The sequence below is a fragment of the Urocampus carinirostris genome, chromosome 19 (assembly GCF_059441175.1).
Source record: "Urocampus carinirostris isolate Australia breed hairy pipefish chromosome 19, RoL_Ucar_1.0, whole genome shotgun sequence".
Lineage (NCBI taxonomy): Eukaryota > Metazoa > Chordata > Actinopteri > Syngnathiformes > Syngnathidae > Urocampus > Urocampus carinirostris.
The window spans coordinates 22,148,615-22,171,467 of NC_142367.1; the positions used below are offsets into that span (position 1 = coordinate 22,148,615).

At 40.5% G+C, this 22,853-nt stretch overlaps 1 protein-coding gene across 3 annotated transcripts in view; it reads right to left on the bottom strand.

The window, feature by feature from the left end:
- Positions 1-1,860: 1,860 nt before the first annotated feature.
- Positions 1,861-22,853, bottom strand: part of katnip (katanin interacting protein) — a 34,627-nt gene continuing 13,634 nt past the window's right edge. For 2 of the 3 annotated variants that reach the window (XM_088323930.1, XM_088323932.1), the window contains 16 exons: positions 22,655-22,792; positions 20,043-20,730; positions 18,269-19,033; positions 17,324-17,532; positions 16,795-16,870; positions 16,544-16,721; positions 14,900-15,065; positions 14,082-14,251; positions 13,951-14,012; positions 13,747-13,857; positions 11,627-11,766; positions 11,455-11,556; positions 9,513-9,673; positions 6,285-6,311; positions 5,962-6,047; positions 1,861-4,671 (listed from right to left, as the gene is read on the bottom strand). In XM_088323930.1, the coding sequence (XP_088180056.1) occupies positions 4,613-4,671; positions 5,962-6,047; positions 6,285-6,311; positions 9,513-9,673; positions 11,455-11,556; positions 11,627-11,766; positions 13,747-13,857; positions 13,951-14,012; positions 14,082-14,251; positions 14,900-15,065; positions 16,544-16,721; positions 16,795-16,870; positions 17,324-17,532; positions 18,269-19,033; positions 20,043-20,730; positions 22,655-22,792 (3,138 nt within the window). In that variant the 3' untranslated portion in view covers positions 1,861-4,612. The remainder of the gene's footprint in view (positions 4,672-5,961; positions 6,048-6,284; positions 6,312-9,512; positions 9,674-11,454; positions 11,557-11,626; positions 11,767-13,746; positions 13,858-13,950; positions 14,013-14,081; positions 14,252-14,899; positions 15,066-16,543; positions 16,722-16,794; positions 16,871-17,323; positions 17,533-18,268; positions 19,034-20,042; positions 20,731-22,654; positions 22,793-22,853) is intronic. The other variant, XM_088323931.1, reaches the window with a different exon arrangement.

The following is a 22,853-nucleotide window of genomic DNA, read 5'->3' on the forward strand; positions in this document are numbered from 1 at the left end:
CGCAGTTTTGAAACGTTGATCTGACTATGTGAAAAAGTAGAGCGAGTTGGGCCACCTTTGGCAGCGATAACAGAAATCAAACGTTTACGATCATTGTTAATGAGTCTTTCACAACGCTGTGGAGGAATTTCGACCCACTCTTCTTTGCAAAATGGTTTCAAATCTACCACATTGGAGGGGTTTCTAGGAAGAACTGCCCGTTTAAGGTCACACCATTGCATCTCAATTGGATTTAAATCCGGACTTTGACTTGGCCAATCCAGAACCATAATTTTTTTTTCTAGCCGTTCAGAGGCGGACTTGCTGGTGTCTTTGGATCGTTGTCCTGCCGCATGATCCAAAAGAGCTTGAGTTTAAGTGCATAAACTGATCCTTCAGGATCTTCTGGTCAACACCAGAATTCATTATTTAGTCAACCACAGCAAGTTGTACTGGTCCTGAGGCAGCAAAGTTAAGCCCAGTTAAGGTAAGCGTTCATGACTCCACTATAAAAAAGACGCAGTCAAAAAAAGTAGGGGTTGCAAAAATATCAGCCCCTGTTCTCTCAGCTCAGCCAACTGACTCCAGAAGTTCCACAATAACTTCTGAATAATCGAATGTCAACTTTAACTAATAACAAAAACACACGAGACCATTTTTTTAACTCTTAGTTTAGATGCACCTGCTTTGTGATGGGCTCAGAGGTCTGTAAAAAAAGGAGCCACTGGCATTATAGGACCAAAAAACACAAAAGGCAGGTCCGAGATAAAGAAAAGTAAACGTTCAAAGCAGGAATGGTATACAATAAGATTACCCATTTACACATCTCCCAGAGCACTGTGCAACCAATAATATAAAAAAAGAGGGCATAAAACCTACCAGGACCTGGCCATCCCTTTAAACGTTCAGCCCAAACAAGGAGAGAACTAATCACAGAAGCAACCAAAAGGTCCATGATCACACTGGATAACCTGCAGGCATACACAGCTGGGACAATCTGTGCATAAAACAACTATTATTCATACTCTGCATAAATATGCCCTTTATGGAAAAGTGACAAGAAGAAAGCCCTTTCTGAAATAACACCATATTAATGCCCATTTGGCATTTGCAAGAAGCTAATCAGGAGACACAAATTCCATGTGGAACGAGGTGCTCTGGTCCAAATCAGACCAACATTGAACTTTTTAGGCTGAAGGTTACTTTTGGCATAAGAGCAACACTTTACATCAACTGAAAACACCATCCCCACTATCAAACATGGTGGCAGCAACATGATCTTGGGCTGCTTTTCTTCAGCAGGGATTTGGAAGATAGTTAGGGTTGATGGGAAGATGGATGGGGGCAAAGACGCCGATTCTGGCACAGAATCTGTTGGAGTCTGTAAGAAACCTGAGAATAGGGCACAAGTTCACCTTCCAACAGGACGACACTAGACATAAAGCAAAATCTACAATGGAATGTTTTAAAACTAACAATATAAAGTTGTTAGAATGACCTAGCCAAAGTCCAGACCCCAATCCTGTAGAGCATTTTTGAAAAGATCTGAAAAATGCTGTGCACAAACGATCCCCATGAAACCTTAAGAAACTTGAGATTTTTTTGTAAGGAAGAATGAGCAAATATTTGTTTCAAGTGGTGCAAAACTTGTAGAGACATACCCAAAAAGACCTGTTTGCTCGCAGCAAAAGGAGTTATACATAGTATTAACTCAAAGGGGGGAAATATTTTTGTGACACCTACTTTTCAATTTATTAGCACACTATAAAATGTTGAATAAATTTGGTTTCTTTTCATGATTGCGTCTCACATGTTGTTGATTTTTAGAAAATATTTTGAGTTTTTTATGTATCTGAAGTCTGGCACAAAGTTCTTGGGGGGCAATACTTTTGCAAGGCACTGTAGTTTTGAATTGAAATATCTGGAAAAAATCACACAAACGAGGGAATAGAATCCCTCTTACAGATTGAAACATGCGTGTTTCCTGCACATCCGAGTACTCAATGAGAAGAGCTCACATTTATAAACAGTGTACAAAGCATTCCATTTAGTTAGCCAAAGAACTCGGCTGATCAGTGCTTTCAATATTGACCAACCAAAGTGAGTGAAACCGGACTGGCTATTTCTTATACAGGGTGTTGCAATGGTCTTGTGCACATTTGAAGTCCCCATATCTTCTTAACTATGAGTGGAAGTAAGATAAAAGCCATTTTGAAGTTAATTACATTAAGATTATTGTAGGACTATTCATTTATCTTCAAACAAATTGACGATGTTCACTCAAATAGAAAAGTTGTTTTGTGTGCTTAAATTTGCAGAAACTGAATCATGAGACTGTTGTTCAGCATGCATTTTGCAGAAAGTTGAGAAAGGAGACACCAGAGAGAAAGTCCACAGTGAGTCAGCATGGTAAACTTGTAATGGATGGGTGCTAATGCCCAGAAGATGTGATTGAACAAGTTCGAACTGCTTTCCAGCGGAGCTCCTGTAAATCGTTTGGAAGAGCCAGTGGGGAACTTAAGTGTCCTACTACAACTGTTTGTCTTAAGAAGACGACTGCAGAAGACACCTTTCAAGCTACATTTAGTCCAACAGTTGAAAGACACTGATAAACCAGCATGTTGCAGCAGAAGATGGCGGATTTGACAACCATCTTGTTTTTAGCAAGGCGACTTTCCACGTAAATGGCAAAGTAACAAGCAAAACACTCAAATATTGGTAAGTGAGAACCCACTTGAACTTCTGGATCATCTGCGAGATTTTCCAAAGGTGACAGTGTTTCGTGCTATGTCAAAGAAAGACGTCTACAGACCATTCTAATTTGAAAGATAACAGTCAATGGTGAGATGTACCTCCACATGCTGGAAAACTGGTTATAAGATAAATTGGGTGAGAAAGAGTCTGGGGAGGTTATTTTCAAACAGGATAGGGGCAGCACTACTCTAGAGCCTGAGGGTGAGACAGATTCTGAACACAACACTGACAGACGGTTTGGATGGTCTTGGCATAATAATCAGGAGCTCATGTCGTGAACACCCAGATCTCCATACCTCACAACATGCAATTTTTGGGTGGGGATTTTTGAAAGGATTGACAATTAGATGCTGGAAAACGTTTGGCACCAGCTTGATGTGAGACTTGTGACCAACGGTGCTCACATTGAACATCTTTGAACATTAGAGAGCATCCCAATGTACTGCATAATGGCGTCCTACGCGGATGCTCTGCAGTTGACAGGAAAGCCCAACAGAGGATTATGAACACGGCCCAAAAGATCACTTGCAGCCCCCTGCCCAGTCTGGAGGACATTGTCAGTTACCGCTACATCAGAAGAGTTAAACACATCCCAAAGTACTTGTTACACTACAGCAACCGCTTTTTTGAACTGTTACTTTCAGGCCAATGGTTCAGATCCCGAATGGACGAACAAACAGACTGAGGGATAGCTTCTTCTTTAGAGCTATTAACATAATAAACCACAGTTTTGGCACACAGTTCTAAGTGAAATATCCCAGTAATGTATAGTTTTTATTTTACATTTGAATACTTAATATTATAGGCAAATGCTTTATATTTTTCTATATATCATTTTATCATATTGTACATTATGCTAATTGGAGTGGCACCCAAAAGTTGTTGTAGCAACACAATGATAATAAAAGGTTGTTTTGATTCTGAACATTCCATGTCAAAATTGAGATGACAAGCTTCCTGGATTCACCAGATGTGTTCTTCATCCTTAGTAGTTCCCGAAATATTGAATGTCAATATGTACCCAAGACTTTTGGAACACCCTGTATGAGGGCTGCACGATTAACCGAAATCTAATCAATGTGACGCAGTGAGATAGTGTAATCGCAAGACACTGCGGTTTATTTTTCAAGGATTGAGTGTTCGGCCAATCAGAATGGTCATCGTTCGGGTTTTAAGAGCATCGGACAATCAGAGGCAAGTTTTAATGGCACGAGCGGCACGTGAGCCTCGTGTGAGCAGACAGCAACCATACCAAAGCTCTCCAGAAGAGGGCGGTGTTTCTCAAGGTTAAAGCATGATTAACCTTTTTGTTGTCTTCATTTTAAGGACCATTTTGGTACTTTGTTTTACAGCTTACATGGAAATGTGAATAAAAGCATTTCATTGTTCTAATTTTAGGACCAATCTAGGAAAACTCATAGCATTTGAAGTTAAGTACAATATAATTCAAGGGGATTTTTCTGGGTTTTTGATAATGGAGGGTCGTTATGACCGGAAGATTTGAGTAGTAACAAAAAACAAAAACTAGCACAGAAAATGCAATCTTCTTTTAAAATCGAAAATCTCATCGAAATTGCCGTTCTGGTCTAAAAATCGTGCAGCCCTACCCCGTCTATTCACACGGCACGGGCAATTTACAGGCACATTACCGATATTAATATAACAATAAGGCTGGCAGAAAGCAGCCTGAGGGGCTTATTTAAGCCTGGCACCGAGTGAGTCCGCAGTTTGGAGGGAGTAATCCAACCAGAAAGTGGAATACACAGAGCGTGTGTGTGTGTGTGGAGAGCAAACCTGTGGTGATTCAGTGCAAAACGTGTTCTCCTCATGCAGGTCAACAGGAAAAAAGCAAAGGACGGAAGCTTTTCATTCACGTGGGTCAGTATCGCCGCTGTCCGTGTTTGCCGACATCAGTCATGCAGGTTTTCGGCCGTAGAGCTGAAATAAGCAAAAATTGAGCCGTGCTTTTTTAGTGTACAAGTTAATACACTAAAATTTCTCATGGATCATTGTGGCTATGTTGAATTGAAAGAAACCGAAGAGCGATTCAAATAGGCGTCAGAAATTAAATGCTATCTGGAGCAGAGGTGTCAAAGATGCGGGCCGCTGGCCGGATCGGGCCTGGCGAGGGTTTTGATCCGGCCCGCGAGACACAGCCGAAAGAAAGAGGAAAGAAAAAAAGAGCTGCAGTTTGAAATATGTCCACTTGATGTCGCCAAAGCCAGGCCAAGGCACTCACAAAGCTACTGGTGTTTGCTCGCTTGCTCTCTTTCCGTTTCTCTGTCTCTCTCTTTCTCCCTCTCTCTTGTTCCCTCTCTCTAGCATTTTCTTGCTTGCACCCTCTAGTTATCTCTCGCGCTCTCCTCACACAATAGTTCTCTCTCTCTCTCACCCTTCTCTCTCTTACACATTTAGTTTTCTCTCCATCACACTCTAGTTTTCTCTCTCACGTTTTCTCTCACAATCTATAGTTTTCTCTCTCTCTTCCTCTCCCACACTCTCTAGTTCTCTCTCTCTTTCACCCACACTCTCTAGTTCTCTCTCTCTTTCACCCACACTCTCTAGTTTTCTCTCCCTTTTTCCCACACTCTCTAGTTTTCTCTATCTCTCTCTCTCTCTCCTTCACCTTTTCTCTCACACTCTCTGGTTTTCTATCTCTCCCTTACTTTCTAGTTCTTTTTCTCTCCCTCTCCTACACTCTATAGTTCTCTTTCTCCCTCTCTCACACTCTAGTGTTCTCTCTCTCTCTCTTTCTCACACTCTCTACTTTTCTCCCTCTCTCTCACTCTAGGTTTCTCTCTCTCTCAAACACTAGTTCTCTCTCACACTCTTTCTCTCACACTCCCCAGTTTCATCACACTTTCTAGTTATCTCCCCTCTCACACTCTCTAGTTCTTTCTCTCACTCGCTCTCTAATTTTCTCTCGCTATTTCCCTAGTTTTCTTTTACACTATATTTTTCTCTCTCTCACTCTCAATCTCACTCTCTAGTTTTCTCTCTCTCTTTCCATCTCTCTCTCTCTAGTTTTCTCACTCTCTCTAGTTTTCTCTCTCTCACTCTCTTTCTCACTTTAGTATTGTTCAGCACTAAAGGGGTGAGGTATGAACGTTTTTTCCCCCATTTAAATGATTTGCAACTGCACAGCAACACTGGGAATCAATTTATAAAAACTGAAAAGCAGTCCAATTTTCCCACATTTACAAAATATCTCACGGTTATGTCCCTCACCTGGATCTGCTGTTTGCTTCTTTTTGTTGTGATGGACGATCTGATTCTCATTGGTCATCTTCACATCCTGGTCCTCCACGTAATTACTACAATGAGACCCAAACCAAAAGGAAAATCACACCGTGTTGAGCAAATAAGAAGAAAACAGCTCACTCAAAATACTCAAACTCTCTCGCTGAAAATCAGGGTTGGGGGAGTGAGGGATCACAGATCAGGAGTGTGTCCGGGGTGGGTGACAACCAGGTGAGGGGCATTCCAAAACACTAGGGCAATCTTCATTGTGAGACAGTGACTACAAGGAAGCGCTATATGACGTTACTCACTGTTTGTGGCGCCTGCTGCCGTGGGGGCTGAAGTGGAAGATTACAGGGTTGAATCAAACCACAGAGATAAACGAGATCTTGCTCATTTAGAGGCCTGTATTCTTTATCACCCGAAACGAGTAACTCATGTATTTTCATGCTGTGTAGGCATAGATTGCTTAGTTATAAACTCAACCTTCTCTTTATGTACTAAAGAAAACAAAATTCCTTCAAACTTTGGACAGCAAAAAAAAAAAACGTCAAAAAAGGAAATCATTCACCCTACTACACAAATGTCAGCTTCACGGGCCCGCGAGGTTTTCTACGGCCACTAAATTGATCTTGGTACTTCATTGTATCATAGACCTTCGCTGTACAATACTTCTCTCTGAAAAAAGTGTTAATAGTGAATAGATTTTTGCACTTTATCGTTATATATATTATAAAGACATATTATTATTAAAAAGAAATGTATTTGAGGGGAAAAAAGCCCTTGCACTTAGAATCAGTCTTTGAGAAAGTACCACCGACAGACTGAAGAGATCTTTTCTTCCTCATGCCATGAGGCTCTTTAACTCCACCCGGCGGAGTAAAGGCCCACATTAAACCACACCCCTTACATTGCATATTAACGTACTTTTATTGCAGTGTGTATTTTATGTAGCACTATTTAAATACTCTATACAACACTCTACAGTGGGTATTAGCACGTCACATTGGGTATTTGTATATTGTATTCCTTTTGCTTTATATTGTATTGTTCTCAAGGAAGGGATGCTGCTGGAAATGTGAATTTCCCTGCGGGGATGAATAAATTATCTATCTATCTATCTGATTTAGCCAATAATTTTATGAGTTTGTGTTTGAAAGCCCTCTGGAGGGCCTTGATAAACATCACCGGTTTCACAAACTATGACTGGCTAGGGGGCGGTAATCCAACAAAGCGATCGCACCAACACCCTTTAACCAAAAATAAATAAATAAATAAAAAGATACCGTTGTCTTCATTTAATAGTGAAAGGTCAAACAACTCCTAAGCAAGCCTTTCGCAAGCGGAAAAAGGTTTTGTCCGCCACTGTCAGCCCATTGCCAAGATCTTAAGCCTGAGCCCAAGGCCGAGCCCAAGCCTGACCTGTCCCGATCCGAATTTCCGGCTGGTAGGGCTTAAAATGTCAAGCTGCAGGCCGAGCTGCTTTCTCGCTAAAATTTTTGTTTTCTTATCCACCTGACTTTGATCTGTTTAATTTTTGAAATAATGTAATTTATTTGGTCCCCTTAAAAAAATTCATTTTCAAACTGTATCAGGGGGGTACAGTCAGTGCTGTCGCAGCAGAGCTAAAAGTAGTCTTTAAATGGTCTTGTTTAATTTAGATTTTGTTAAAATGACGTTTTCGCACACCCATGTCGCGGGGCTTGGGGAGCAGGAGAGCTGTCTGCGCGAGAGTGGTGCCGTCGGACCCAGAGAACAGCGCGCACATTGGGGGCTGTGGTCGGCCCAAATCATTTCCACGCCACCAGAGTCCTCACAAATGAAATGGGAAATTTCCCTCCCTAGAGCTGGCTTCGCGAACGACACATCAAGAATTCAGCTCCAATAAAGACAAAGAGTTAAATTGCACGGTGCACAATTGGGTTTTCAGTAGCTTTAATAAGCTTCACTAGTCTACAGTGCCACAAAAAGTATTTTCCCCATTCCTCATTTCTGTGTATTTTGCATATTTATCGGTTGCAAAGGTTTCATATCATCAAACTAATTTTAATAATACACAGACAACCCAAGGACATACGAAATGCAGTTTTGAAATATTGATTCCATGTCTTAAGGTACAAAAAGGCCTAAGCTAATCTGGCCTAAGGTGAAAAAGTAACTGCCACTCCTTGTCGGATCACAAGGTAACTGATACTTAACATAGTTCTGGGAAAGCTGAGTTCAGTTTCACAAGAAATCATTTAAATTGAATCTGTTAAAAAAAGTGAACTAGGCTGTAAAATCTCAAGACCAGAATTGACACGCCACGATCCAAAGAAATCCCAGAAGAAATCATAAAAAAAAAGAGGTGGAAGTCAATCAATCCGGAAAACTTAAAGGCATTTCCGAGGCTAAAGGGCTCCAGCGAACCACTGTTAGAGCCATTATACAAAAATGTAGAAAACTGGGAACAGTAACAAACCTCCTCAGGAGTGGTTGAGCAACTAACATTACAGCAAAAGTGTGACGACAGCTCATCTAGGAGGTTACAAAAGAACCTCAAAAAACCTTCTCAAGTAAATTCAGTGTTAATGACTCCACTGTAAAATAGATACTGGCCAAAAATTGCATCCATGGGATCCCAGGCAAAAACCACTGCCGTCCCAGAAGAACACAAAGAGTCATCTTACAATTTCCAAAAAGCATCTTGATCATCCTCAAGACTACAATTTGTGGACGGATAAGTTAAAACTAACTTTTTAGGAGGTGTATATCCCGTTACATCTGGCGTAAAAATGGGTCAGCGTTGAACATAAAAAACATGATGCCAACAATAAAGCATGGTGGTGGTAGTGTGATAGTCTGGGGCTGCCTTGCAGCCTCAGGATAAGGATGACTTGCTGTGGATGATAAAATAATTCTGGTGTATCCCAGAAGATCCTGAAGGAGAGCGTCCAGCCATTAGTTGGTGGCCTCAAACTCAAGCGCTCTTGGATCGTGCAGCAGGACAACAATCCGAAACACACCAGCAAGTCCACCTCTGAATGGCTCGAATTAAACAACCTGAACGTTCCTGAGTAGCCAAGTCAAAGTCTGGATTTAAATCTAATTGAGATGCTGTGGTGTGACGTTAAACGGGCAGTTCATGCTAGAAAACCCTCCAATATGGCAGATTTGAAACAATTTTGCAAAGAAGAGTGGGACAAAATTCCTTCACAGCGTTGTGAAAGACTCATTACCAATTATCGTAATATGCGGCATAATTTTTCAAAAAGGTTTGGAGGTTTTTTCCTACCTTAATAACTGGAATCAACAATTGAAAACTGCATTTTGTATTTCATTCGGTTGTGTCTGTGTAGTATTAAAATTAGTTTGATGATCTGGAACCTTTGTGTGTGAGAAATATACAAAAAAACACATAAATCAGGAAGAGGGAAAATACTTTTAAAAAAATGATAAAAAAACAATATTCCATGGGTCCGGCTTTTGGTTTGTAGTCAGATATTTGATTCGGCCCTCCCTTCATTTGACTTCGAGACCCTTGCTCTACGGCACCATACCTGATGACAGTGTTCCTTTCGCGGTGAGCAATATAGGCGTTATCGGTGAAGAGGATTGTGTGATACGGCACCACTGCATCGCAAGTGGGAAGGATGCCGCGGCTTACGTGGCTCACGCAGTCCAAAATGCCGTTGTAAACCAGAAGGTCGTCCACTAGAAGCTGCACACACATGCAAACATGTCAATGCTTTTTCACTGATATTGCAGTTGTCTGTAATGAAGACCCAAAAATTAGATTTAAAAAAAAAATGTTTAAAAATTGCAGAGCTGCTAAATATTCAAAGGCGTATTTCTGATTGGATAAAAAGAATGATCAGAATTGAAAAAATGTTGTCCAAGTAGCATTTGAGAATGCCATTTCTTGGTTTAAAGTGGCTCTTAGACACTTCAAACAGAAACAATTGGCGATCATTAATACTTTATTGTTCAAATTTGGTAAGAACACAAGTATTTCGTATGTGTAACAATGAACGTATTTGTAAAAATCAACATTTTCAATTCATACATCTGTAGTTTAATAGAAAATGCATATTTGAATTGAGTTAAAAAACATGTTAAACAATGTATGCAACGAGATAAGACATGGCACTCCAGGGTAAACGTGTAACAAAGACTTTAAAGAGAAAAAAAGAGAAGACTTTCAGGATAAAAGGCATGAGAAAAAATACAGTTTCAACGTAGAATGGCCCAAGTTATAATAATAATGCAATGTTTGTGAATGAAAAATATTAGTGCATCGTAAAAATAGAGCAATGAAAACAAGTGCAATAACAATTAGCAGCAATAAAATTCCCAAAGAAGTCACATGTTTAGACTAACAATTTGTGCAGCACAATTTATCAGTTACAATTGTATTTATTTATTTATTCATTTAAATTTCCATTTTTATTATCTTTTTAAAATAATTTTTATTATAACTTTGTTATTTATTATAAATCTGAGCGTTTTTGGTCTTCCATAAAATTTAGAATTCAAAGGGGGAAAAATAAAATAAAGTGAAAATAAAAAGGAAGTTAATTGTAAAATTGCAAAATGTTATCTAAAAACTAAATGAAAACAATATAATATGGAAAGAAATACTTTTGTTAAATATAATCAGAGAAATGAAACATTATTATCATTATTTTCCATTTACGAGATTTTTTTTAACCCATATTTCTTATATTATTCATAATTAATATATTAAATATTATTGTTGACAGACAAGGACAAAAATTACATAAATAGAATATTAAAAACATACATAAATATACATAAACATACATAAATACAAAATTCAAGTCCAGTCGAACAACATAAACATAAAAACATTATGTATGTCTTTAAGATCTTTTTGGGATTGATGTGTTAGAGTAATTATATGATGTATTTCTTTATCTAATTTTGGAATTTATCACGTTTATTTTACAACCAATACTTTTTAAATATATATATATATATTTATATATATATATATATATATATATATATATATATATATATATTTTATTTTTTATTTTTATTTTTTTTGCGAATATTAGGTGATAATTCTGTTCTGTTTTTAATATTCAACACCTACATAAGATGCCAGTGTGTTATTTTGACTATTTGGTACGGTTATTCGTTGTTTTGACTGTCATTACCTACTTACATCATTGTCTCTATCGGCCAATCATATTGCTGTTCTTTGACACCCACAGCCTCCAAGATATTAAATTAAAAGTCAGGACTCAGGAAAGGGCCTTTAAATTCTAAAAGCTAGAATTTATTCTCTAGTTTGAGCTCTCTCCTGTTCTTCTTGGTTATTTGAGATGCATTGATTATTTTGAGTGTCTACTAAACTTAAATTTAACATTAGGATTAAGCCTTGTTGGGTCAAGTTGCAAAACTGGGGGTCAATAATCGCCACAAAGTGTGACTGAACATGTTATAAACTTGTAATGAAACTGTTTTTTAACACACCCCAAATTCCTTGACTCCTCTCTGCGGGGTCTTGGAGTAGTTCCAAAGTTTAATCATAGATACGGTCACTGGTTGGTCGAAGATGACGTACACGCGGTTCACCTGGATGCAAACAATAAATTAGGGGAATAAAAGAAAAGTCAGCTTTCAAAATGTTTTGCGATTTCCTCACCAGTCCAGGGAGGACTGGCGCCAGCCACGTGTGTCTCCCGTCCTGCGTACTGTTGACGCCGTCTATCAATTTATCAGGAGTCCTCACATCGCCGCTCACGTTGTCCAGAACGTTCACACTGTCTGGGAAAGCAGCAATGTCTGGCGGACGTTGAGGAACAAGTTCACGCTTACGTGATGAATATTTTCTTCCTAACAAGTTGATATTGCACTGCTGAGCAGGCTTGAGTGTTTAAAAAAGACGGATTTAAATTCTAAAAACAGGCAATTAGCGTACTTGTATAATCAGGGTTTCCCATAAAATTTTGTGAGACCCAGATGGGTTGACAGTTTAGGGGGGTCTGGAACAAAATCTTGTACATTTTAATAAAACTAATAATAAAAATACATTCTACTTCAAAGCGCCTTTTAGGACACCCAAGGTCACTACACACAGAAAACCGAAAAAGAATAAACAAGAAAGTAATAAAAAGCAAATAAAACCTAATTAGAGTTAAAAAGGGGGTGCAGTATGTTAGGCAGATGATCATGATTTCGGATTTGAAGGTAGACAGGGTGGCAGAATTCCGGAGGTTAGGCAGCATTGAGTTCCTGAGCTGGGGGGCAGAGCAGCTGAAAGCTCTTCTTTCCATGGAGGTGAGACAGGCAGCGGGTGTAGTGAGATGGAGGGAGTATGATCTGAGGCTGCGGGATGGCGTGGCAGTGTGAAAGAGGGCGGAGAGATAGGGAGGGGCAAGGTTATGAATGGCCACGGAGGTGTAGAGAGTATGGTGTCGTTGATTCTATGGTTGATTGGGAGCCGGTGGAGTTAAAGGACAGGGTTGATGCGACAGCAGGAGGGGTTTTTGGTGATGATCTCTGCAGCAGAGTCACGGACCAGCTAAAACTTATGGAGGGACTTTTGAGATAAACAGTAGAGAAGGGAAATGCAGTAATCGAGGCGTGAGGTGACAAGGCTATGGACGAGGATGGCGGTTGTGGTGGGGTTGAGGGAGGGGCGAAGACTGTTGATTGAGCGCAGGTAAAAGTAAGCTGACCGGGTGATGTTGTTTGTATGAGAGTTGAAGGAGAGTGGACTGTCGAGGATGACACCCAGACATTTGACCGGAGGGGAGGGAAAAAAATGAGGATTTGTCGATGGAAAGAGAGGAGTCAACTTTAGAGAGGGTGGATTTCAAATTCAAACGCATTGATTAGGTGCATTTTAGAGCAAAATCAAGAAACTAGAACTATGATGAATGTGTGCCGTTGTAAACGATTGAATCATAAATATATTAGTTATGAAAGACGACACCGCAATCAAGTCACACCCACAAAGCCTGATAAATGAAAACAGGTACCCCATTTACTCACAGAAAGACAGATCATGTGAAAAAAGGTATTTATATAAACAATACCCTTGAAAAGTAAATGCTAGATTTGGGATAACATTTTCTAATGTAAGGGCACTGATGGAAATAACTATTTATAACTGTTGACCAATGGAAACAACACTGAACCTCTAAAAAACATCCAAAAATTGTACTTAAAATGTGAAAGACAAAAAGAAAAGTATCATGAGTCTCTCTTGAATATTAGCATTTGGGAACACCAAGTGCCTAAGCTTTTAGGGACTGATTCAGGTTCTTCTGGCATTGATAGACGATGTACTTTGGAGCCATTAAAATAATTAAAATGAGTCAAAATTGGGATCATTTTCCTGCTTTGACTCTTTTTCTCTTACTTTCTTTTTGTCCTGTGCTCACTTGTGCTGTGCCAGTGCCCCCTAACCCCTCTACCTTTCAAAAGGACAGTGTGTAAAACTGAGTGCCTCCTCGTGGTACAAGAAACATTCATTCAGTAAAAAAAACATTGATTTGAATACTAGGCAAAAATACATGCATCATTATACCAATGTAAATGTCAGAAATAGTTGATCTTTCCTATACAACTTGACAAATTTCTGTTAACAAAAATAATTCAAGTAACTTTCAATGCGTTGTACTACAAACCAAAAATATTGGTCTATGTAAATAAATCAACCTATAAATTGGATCGTGTTGTCCAAAACAACCCTTCAAAACTAGGGATTCTTTTTTGAGTTCAACTTGAACTTGTGTTACCAAGTGTAGCAAAGGATACTATTTTCACTGAGGCTGATCTTTTCATGGTTCTGGTTGAAGAACTCCAGGCCGTTGAGGCCGATGTAGTAAGGGTCGCCCCAGGTGGTCAAGAGCTGCAGCTGAAAGATGACTGGCAAAGAAAAATGATAAGGAACGCAACTAATTGAGTTTGGAATTCATTTGCATTTCTGCTAGACAGGTTATTTGTGTTGTAAAAGGATACATCCACAAGGCATAATGGGAGCTTCATAGTCCATGCTGGCCTGTTCTTTCTTGGTGCTTCGTCTAAGGAGGACACAAGTGAATGGTGTAAACTTTTTTCAACCACTATTCACAAAACAGTGGATTACATACTTGTTGGGGTACTCGTCGGCACTCTTGTTGTCGGTGGGCGTCTGGAGGTAGTCCACAAAGAGGATCTCTTGGGCAAAATCAAAGTGGCAATTGCCCGGGCCTTTCCGTACAAGAAAGCCCTCCATTGGAGAGATTGCCACGTTGTCCATGATCACGTGGATCACCTTCACCTAGGGTGAAAAGTTGATTTACAGTCCCTTGCAAAAGTATTGCCCTCCTCTCAACCACTTGTTAAAATATTGCTATATTTCAAGCTTCAAACTTATTAATAAAGACCTCGGCCTTCTCTCTTGCCGTTTATTTCTTCCTTTGGTGGAGGATCTGCACAGCATGCATTTACTTTTACTCATACAATTATTTAGATGACTGCTTTTTACTTCTACTCAACTAATATTTTTCTGAAGTAACATTACTTTTACTTGAGTAACACACTTCAGCGGCGGAGTTATGTTACTCAGATAACACTATCATAAAGAACGTGCTTCCGTGCTCCTTCTTTACACTTCTACGTCCCTTACGTAAGACGTCATTTCTGCTTCTCGCCAAAAGCTTACAAGTTTACAAACTTTCTTCCTGCTTTTCGGCCAAATATTTTACTATTTGCATCTTGTAATCTGCAGAACCGAACTTGCTGAAGACCGGAAATTCTCCAGGAATCGACAACATCCCATCAGAACTCTGAAATGGTGGTGAGCAAACTATAGACATTTTGACAGAGATTTGCAAAAAGATCTACAGTATCTGGCAAACAGGACAGTATTTATGCTATTAAAGTAAGGAGCCTTTAACTATGCTCACACTACATAACAATGTCCCACCCCTCTGTACGAGTCCTCAGCCGACTTGTTGTAGTTCCAAATCCGGAGCCCGGCAATGGTTTGGGTCTGAGGGAAGGCGATGGTAAGCGTGTGAGGCTCTCCCAAGGAAAACGGAACCAACCACATGTGTTGCTCGTCTGTGGTGATGTTGTGGCCGTCAATTAGCCTGAAATACAAAACCCCAAAAAGTTTTTTTTTAAATATATGAATGGTAATTTTGAGAAATGATCAAATACAGATACCAGGTTTTGCTATCAGTGCTGATACCCTTTTAAAGTATCAATGCTCATGATGGTGGTTTATACCAATATTTAAAGGGATGGTGTGTATTATTCAGCACCTCCTGGTGGTAAAAAAAACAACAACTTTAAAATACTTTTCTTTCATTTCAGGCTCCTTATTGTTAAATGGCCAACAGCATTAATATCATTTGCCTTCTAGTGGAGAATACTGATACAAATACTTTGTATATGCAACGATACCCTTCCCTGTATCAGTACTCGGCCATCTGATTATCAATCCGTTAAATGAATGCAGAGATTAAAGAGACAGTGTGTATTATTTAGCTCCTTCTAGTGGAAAAAAAACTTTATTAATTAAAATACTTTCCTTTCATTTTAGGTTCTTGATTGTTAAATGGCCAACAGTAACAATATCAGCTGCCTGTGACTACTGATACAAATACGTTGTATCTGCAATGATACCCTGGTATCAGCACTCGCCCATCCAAATATTAATCTAATAAAGCCATGCAGAATTCAAAGGGACAGTGTGTATCATTTAGCACTTACTAGTAGTAAAAAAACTCATCCTTTAGAATACTTTTCTTTCATTTCAGTTTATTGATTGATAAATGGCCACCCGTTCCAGTATTATTTGCCTTCTAGTTTCGAGTACCAATACAATTGGGCTTTATCTGCATCGATACCATCCTTGATATCAGTACTTGGCCATCCAAATATTAATCAACTCAAGGTTTTCTGTGTCAATAATGAAAATGTATTGAAGATAATTCCATACATTTTTTTCTTTACTCATCCCAAATCAATGGAACATTTTTGCATGCCAGAAAACTTCAATTACTCATTTATCTATTGAAGTACTCTTTTAGAAGAACATGATTTAAAAAAGGGACTGTGTGTATTATTTAGCGACACTTTGTACCAGAGAAACTTCATACATTGAAAAATATATGTATGATTATTTGAAACATAAGCAAGTTATGTATTTTTTTAAATATTTGAAGGTTAAGAAATTTGCATTTATTTGACATAACATGAGCCTAACCGAGAGGGAGTCGACATAATTGTCCACCATCTTGAAGCTAAAGGTACCCAAAAACCTTGTGAAAGATTGGGCAAAAAAAGAAGAAATATTGAGGGGTTTTTCACTTTGAGCCTCCTTGTGCCTTTTAGCACCTCTTTCCAAATTACATTACGCAATCTGGGACATCTAGTGGTCAAATAATACGCACTGTCCCATTGAATGAGAAATCTTATGTGAGAAAAATATAAACACCCTGCAAGTCAAAAATCAAAATTTGACAATCATTCAGACTGTTCATGTCCAATTTATGTTACCTATGAAAAATTTTAACTGAAATAACGTGAAAGCTTTGGGTTTTTTTTACAAAGAAAGATGTACCTCTCGAGGGAGCACGATTCATATCCGTATTGGCGCAGCTCCATGATGTCCCCGACCGAGGCGCTCATGATATTGAGATCCAAAGGCAGCCCCTCCCCATCTTTCCCGACCACCTCCAGCCCAGTCAGGCCCATGTTGTGAGGGTCGCCCCACGTGGACGCCAGCTCCAGTCGAAGGCCTTGGAATTGAGAAGTCGTCGAGATTCCGTGAGAATAAGAAAATAGCACAGGGATAAAAAACCTTGTACTCACACTTTCCAGTGTACATGCCCGGAATCTGCTCCAGATTGTCCATCTGGCTCACTGTGGCGCTGAGGTGAAGTTTTAACTAAATGCAGAAAAACAATGGAGAATGGTGACCATCTTTGGTGTAGTCTTATGATTGTGTGAATAGAAACCAAATGTGTTAATCAATTTACGTAGTGCTAACAAAAAAAAAAAAAAAAAGTAGGTGTTGCAAAAATATTGCCTCCTTTTGAGTTAACACTTGGCAACCTCCTTTTGCTGCGATCACAGCCACGAGTCTTTTTGGTTACTTTACAAGTTTGGCACTTCTTCAAACTGAAATATTTTCCCATTCTTCTTTACAAAACAGCTCAAATTTCTTAAGGTTTGATGGTGATTGTGCACAACATCACATCTTTCCAAAGATGCACTATAGGATTGAGGTCTGGACTTTGGCTTGGACATTCTAACACCTCATATTGTTAATTTTGTACTATCAAATAGTAAATTCTACCTCCTGTTTACGGTCAATACTTGCGCTAGACACTCAACTTACGGCGAGGTCCTCCTCTCGGAAGCCGGCCTGTGTGAAAGGTCTCTCCTCCCCCTCTCCATCGGCCGTTCGCGGTCTGTGAAGCTCCTCCTCGTGCACAGGATTCTCCGACGCTTGGCTTTCACCCAGGAAAGTTTCGTCGAAACGGGACATGGCCTCCAGGATATCGTCGTCGGTCGTAAACAGAATCGTGTCCCCGAATTGATCGAATCCTGAGATCGAACAGGATAAAAATTGCATTGATATTTGTTCTGATAACAGTGTTTCTCAACCAGTGCGCCAGGCATATATAGGGTCCTGCCGTATGTAGAAATCTTATCTCATTAGCTGCACCGCTTATCCTCAGTAGGGTCGCGGGGGGGCTGGAGCCCATCCCAGCCATCTCAGGGCAGTGGGCAGGGGACACCCTGAACTGGTTGCCAGCCAATCACAGGGCACACAAGGACAGACAACTCACTCGCTCAGTCACACCTAGGGACAATTTGGACCGGCCAATTCACCTGAAATGCATGTCTTTGGAATGTGGGAGGAAACCGGAGTGCCCGGAGAAAACCCACGCAAGCACAGGGAGAACATACAAACTCCGCACAGTAAGGCCGGTAGCTGGATTTGAACCCACGCAGGAGGTTCCCACGACCTCAGAACTGTGCCGCACACGCGCTAACCACTGCGCCGCCGTACCATATTTGAAAACTGCATTTACGTATTTCCTTGAGTTGTCTCTGTGTGATATTAAATATGGTTTGATGATTTCAAATCATTGTCTGTGATAAAAACACAGAAATCAGGAAGGTGGCAAATACTTTTTCACTGCACTGTTTATGAAAAATATTTTCAAAAATACTATTTCTGAAGTTGCGACTTATAATCCAGTGCAATTTACAGTCCAGAAAATACAGTATTAATGTTAGTTTGGGCTCAACACACACACAAAAAAAAATTCAATACCTCCTGAAAGAGTCCCAGAAGCTTTGGCGATCTCGCCCCTGAAGATGCACCTCCCGTCTAGCAACATCTCCACCTCCTTGACTCCTCGAAAGGAGTGAATGCGCGACTTGTTGTAATTCCACACCCGGATCATGGCGACCCGATGAGTCTGCCCAAAGTCGAGAAAAATGGCGTGGCTTCGGCCCGGTGTGAACGGGGCCAGCCACAAGTGCATGTCGTCCTGTGTGCGGTGGACGCCGTCGATCAGGTTTGTCACCACGCGGGGGTCTTTGCTGTACGCCGGGAGTATGTTGATGTCGGGGGGATCTGCACTTATGTGAGCCGCTCTCACTGGCTCCCCTGTGGCACTGAACACTTCCAGGCCGTTCAGCCCCACGTAGTGACGGTCCCCCCACGTTGACAGGATATTGATGAGCAACCGTTGCCCCTTGGGGAGTACTGGGATCTCGAAGTCGTCTTCCGGCTCCATCAAGGAATCACCGTCCGGGCCTACGCATGGGATCCCTCGGGCGGTTGAGGTGGAGGAAGGCGGCCGATTGGTGGGGGCCGCTGAGGGGTTGGCGCTGTAGCCTCGGCCATGTTGCTGCTGCTGGAAGTCGTCGAATATGTCTCCCTCGAAGCCCGTGTTGGAAATCCGACCGCGTTGGCACTGGTTGAATTTGGTGAGGGAGTCCCAAGATTCCATAAGGGTGTCATCTCGATGGCTGTGCGCCAGAGGCCTCGGGGTTCGCTGCCTCCTGCTGGCATGTGATGGTATCGTCGTCTCTATTGAATCAAATTAAATCAAATGTAATAGTAAAGCTAGTTTTGGGTAATGAATTGCCACTCAGAGTGCTGTATGAAAACATTCAGTGTGCAATAAGACAGTAAAATTCTCTCTCTTATCCCCAACAAAAAAACACTTAATACACAGACGCACACAATGAGTAAAAAAAAAAAAAAAAAAAAAGAATAAATAACAATAGAAATAAACTATAACATGGCAAGGCACAGACTATGGTTCGTACAGCTTTTTCATGGCCACATTGAAGAACTTTGAGGTCCTTTCAAAGCCAGTTTACTAATCGCTCCAGTTCCATTCAAATAATCTTGCGGGAATCATGTATTTTGCAGCACCATAAAAGTATGTGCAATTTACATATTTTAAATCTTGCTCTTGCATTTTTCAAGACATATGATTTTAGATCTTAATCACGAATATATTTGCTTATGAGACAAATCTCTCCCCATATAGGTGTTGTGTAAAGATGAAATATGTATCTTACATTTTGGGTTACAGGAAGTTCTTCCCAGTACAATTTACCACTGGGAAACGCTGCCTTCATTTTTTGCATGGCTCACAATAAATGCACATTTCATAGTACCCTGTTAAGGTGTAGCGTGACGATGACACTTCGTGGGAAAATGCCTTAACAAGTAATGCAAGCTGCCATTAATCACGAGGGAAGAAGAAACACAATGGCAAAGCCAAGCCACCAGAGACCAGTGTCTGCATCATTTTTAAGCAGATTTCTTGAGAAACATGGCAACAATTTGAAGCATTTACAGGCACTTTACCCAAAATGTAAGCATTTTTCAATCCTTGAAAACACAATATTAAAAGAAAGTATTTACAAGGATTTCAAGCACCTGTACAAACCATGGAAAGGAAAACTCATTTTTACGTTTTGGCACTCAGAGAAAATGCTTCTGAAAACGTATTTATACATGATGGCATTAAATGAGTTCTTCGTCAATAGAAATAGTGAACAAAGTACAAATGAGCTTCCCCTACCTGGATTTGACTTGACATGTTGCTCTTCCGTTTGCCTATTTCTCAAGGAGCTTCTCCTCCCACTGACGGGCCGTTCATGCTTCTGCTCCCCGAGCTCGTCGAGCAGATCGCAGTTGAAGTCCAGAGAGTCGGTTTTTCGTTGAGCCCCGTTGCCCGTTTTCTCCCCTCCTCTGCACACCCGCCCAGGGTTGCACGGCAGCTCTGGTAGCAATGAAGCAGACGAGGATTTGGCTTCTGCCGGCGTCTGCTGAGGCACTAGCCAGCGCGGTCGTTCTCTGCCAGCCTCGCAGCCTTCCGGGGCGGCTCTTTTTAGTGGCTGCAGCCACTGGGGTGTCATCCGCGAGGAGGATGGCTGCACGGTGACTGCAGGATCATCGAAAGAGTTCCTTGGCACAGAATCGTGCCTGGCGGGGATGGGGGGGAGCGGTGCGTTTGAGGGCTCCTGAGTGTTCATCTGGCTTGACGGGTCTGCAGCTCCGTCATCGTGTCGGTGGGGGCTTTCGCCCCGCAGGTTGTATCTTGAAAACGTAGGGCTAGAAAAGAAGGAATCTGAGGCTTGAAATCCCTGGAGATCGATGGCGGTGCTGTAGTCGAAAACCTGGTTTCCGCAGCCTCTCTCCAGCTCGCCCTCAAACACCAACGTGCTGTTCAGGTACAGCTTCACGTGACGTGCACCGATGTCAAGTTCCTGGTAAGAGAAAAAAAAAAAAGAGCGTTTATTTAAAATATGTGGTGCGTGATTTGAAACTAGGGCTCCACGTTTACCTGAAATCTAATCGATATTCCGATGTGACGTAGTGCGATTGTGCAATCTGCATTTCCAGAGTTCCATATTTGTGGGTTACGGAGTGTTTGGCTAACCGGAATTGTCAAAGTTTAGGGTTCGTCACCGCCGGCCAATCGGAGGCAAGTTTTAAAGGCACTGGCCATTGACCAGTTTACGGCGAACCATAAAAAAAATCTTGAATTTTGACATTACTTCGAAAACACATCATTTTTAGGTGGTTAAAAATGTTTTTTTTTTAATCCTACACATTGACCTGTATGCACATAGAAAGTGTCTAAAAATTCAATTCTTATCATAAATAAACTGTGCTTGTTTCTATGTCAAGATATATTTTTCTAACTGGGTAGTTATCCATTAGTAATTTCAACATAATAAACAATCATGATAATATCAAATCAATACTAAATTGAAGTTACCAGGTAGTACAAATACACTACCACATTGGAGCTTATAAAGAATGTTTCAAGTTTAGTGCTTAAAAGAGCTTTAGCAGTATTTAAACCGATTTAAGATCAAATAAAAAAAAATCTAAATAAAAATCATTGACTCTTAAGCAATTTAATTTTTGACACCAAAAAGGCACTTAACACAGGGTTTGTACACCCTCTTCATGGCCAAATTCATGTACTCTTTAAGAACTTAAAAAGCCAATTTTTCATTTCTCCAGTACCATTAGGAGAAAAGAAATCTAATGTAGATTTCAGAGCCACAATTCTTTTTTGCGATTTACATTTGCAGTACTGTATTTTAATCTTGCCTGTGCATTTAATAAGACATCATTTTTAGATCTTGAGTAAATTGCAAATATATTTGTTTTTCAGACAAATCTCCTCCCAATAGTTGTTGGGTAAAAATGAATAAGTATGACAAAGTAAAAAGTAGCTTATATTTTCAGTTCGTGCGTTAAGTTTTTCCCATTACAATTTAGCACTGGGAAATGCTAACTTCATTTTTTGCATGGTCCATGACAAATGTCCATAATTGATGTGAAATTCGTGCACAAATACACTTTTCACAGTGCCCTGTTTAGATGTAGCAAACAACTGTCCTCCTGGGCGCAACCGGTAGGCGGCAAAGATGGTTCGTTGGACAATGCAGTATAAACTAATGCCAGGTGCAGTTAATCATGAGGGAAAAAGAAATGTAATGGCAAAGCAAAGCCAACCGGAAAAAGTGTCGGTGTCCTTTTTATGAAGACTTGTTGAGAAACATGGCTACAATTTCAAATATTTACAACTACTTCACTCAACATTCAAGCACTTTTCAATCCTTAAAACACAACATTAAAATTCAAGCATGTTAAAGGATTATAAGCACCCATTCAAACTCTATAACATTAAATATTAAATCCATGTACCAGATGGACTGAAGACTCCCACAAGCTAGTGCTAAGTAGCCTTTATGAACAACGCCGTGGCTGACGCCCAGCTTAAGTCCGACTGATCCTCCTGGCAGACAACCCAAATAAACTACGATCAACTAAAACATTCCAAGTCACATCTCCTTACCTTGTTGTTGGTTCTAAAAGATGGACATGCTTTAGTGCAAAAAAATAAAAATAATAAATAAAAGAATACGTGCTGGAACGCACGTTCCCCTGAATATACAACAGTGACGATGAAAGGACACAAGCCCACGTTTCCTCCTACGCTAATCTTCAAGGCTAATCTCTCTGTGTTCCACATTTGGGACAGTCTGAGTGGCAGTTCTGCCAACCACTGCTTAAAAAGTCCTTTAGCCTGATGCAACTCTACAGATAAGGTCATCCGCTCATTTCAATCAAAAGCCCACCGGCAAAATTATTGCAAAAACAAATGCTACTGACATTGAGGCTTCTGTTGTAGTTCCAGATTTTGATGCGTGAGATCCCAAAGTCGGCAGAGCGCTCCGCGTTCCGGATGATGAAGTAGAGCTGGACAGGAGGGTGGAAGGGACACGTCCACATGTGGCGATCCTTGGTCGTCTGTAAGCCCACCAGAGAAGACCCCATCAAATCAGTGAACACTAGATGTTCTCTCTACTAC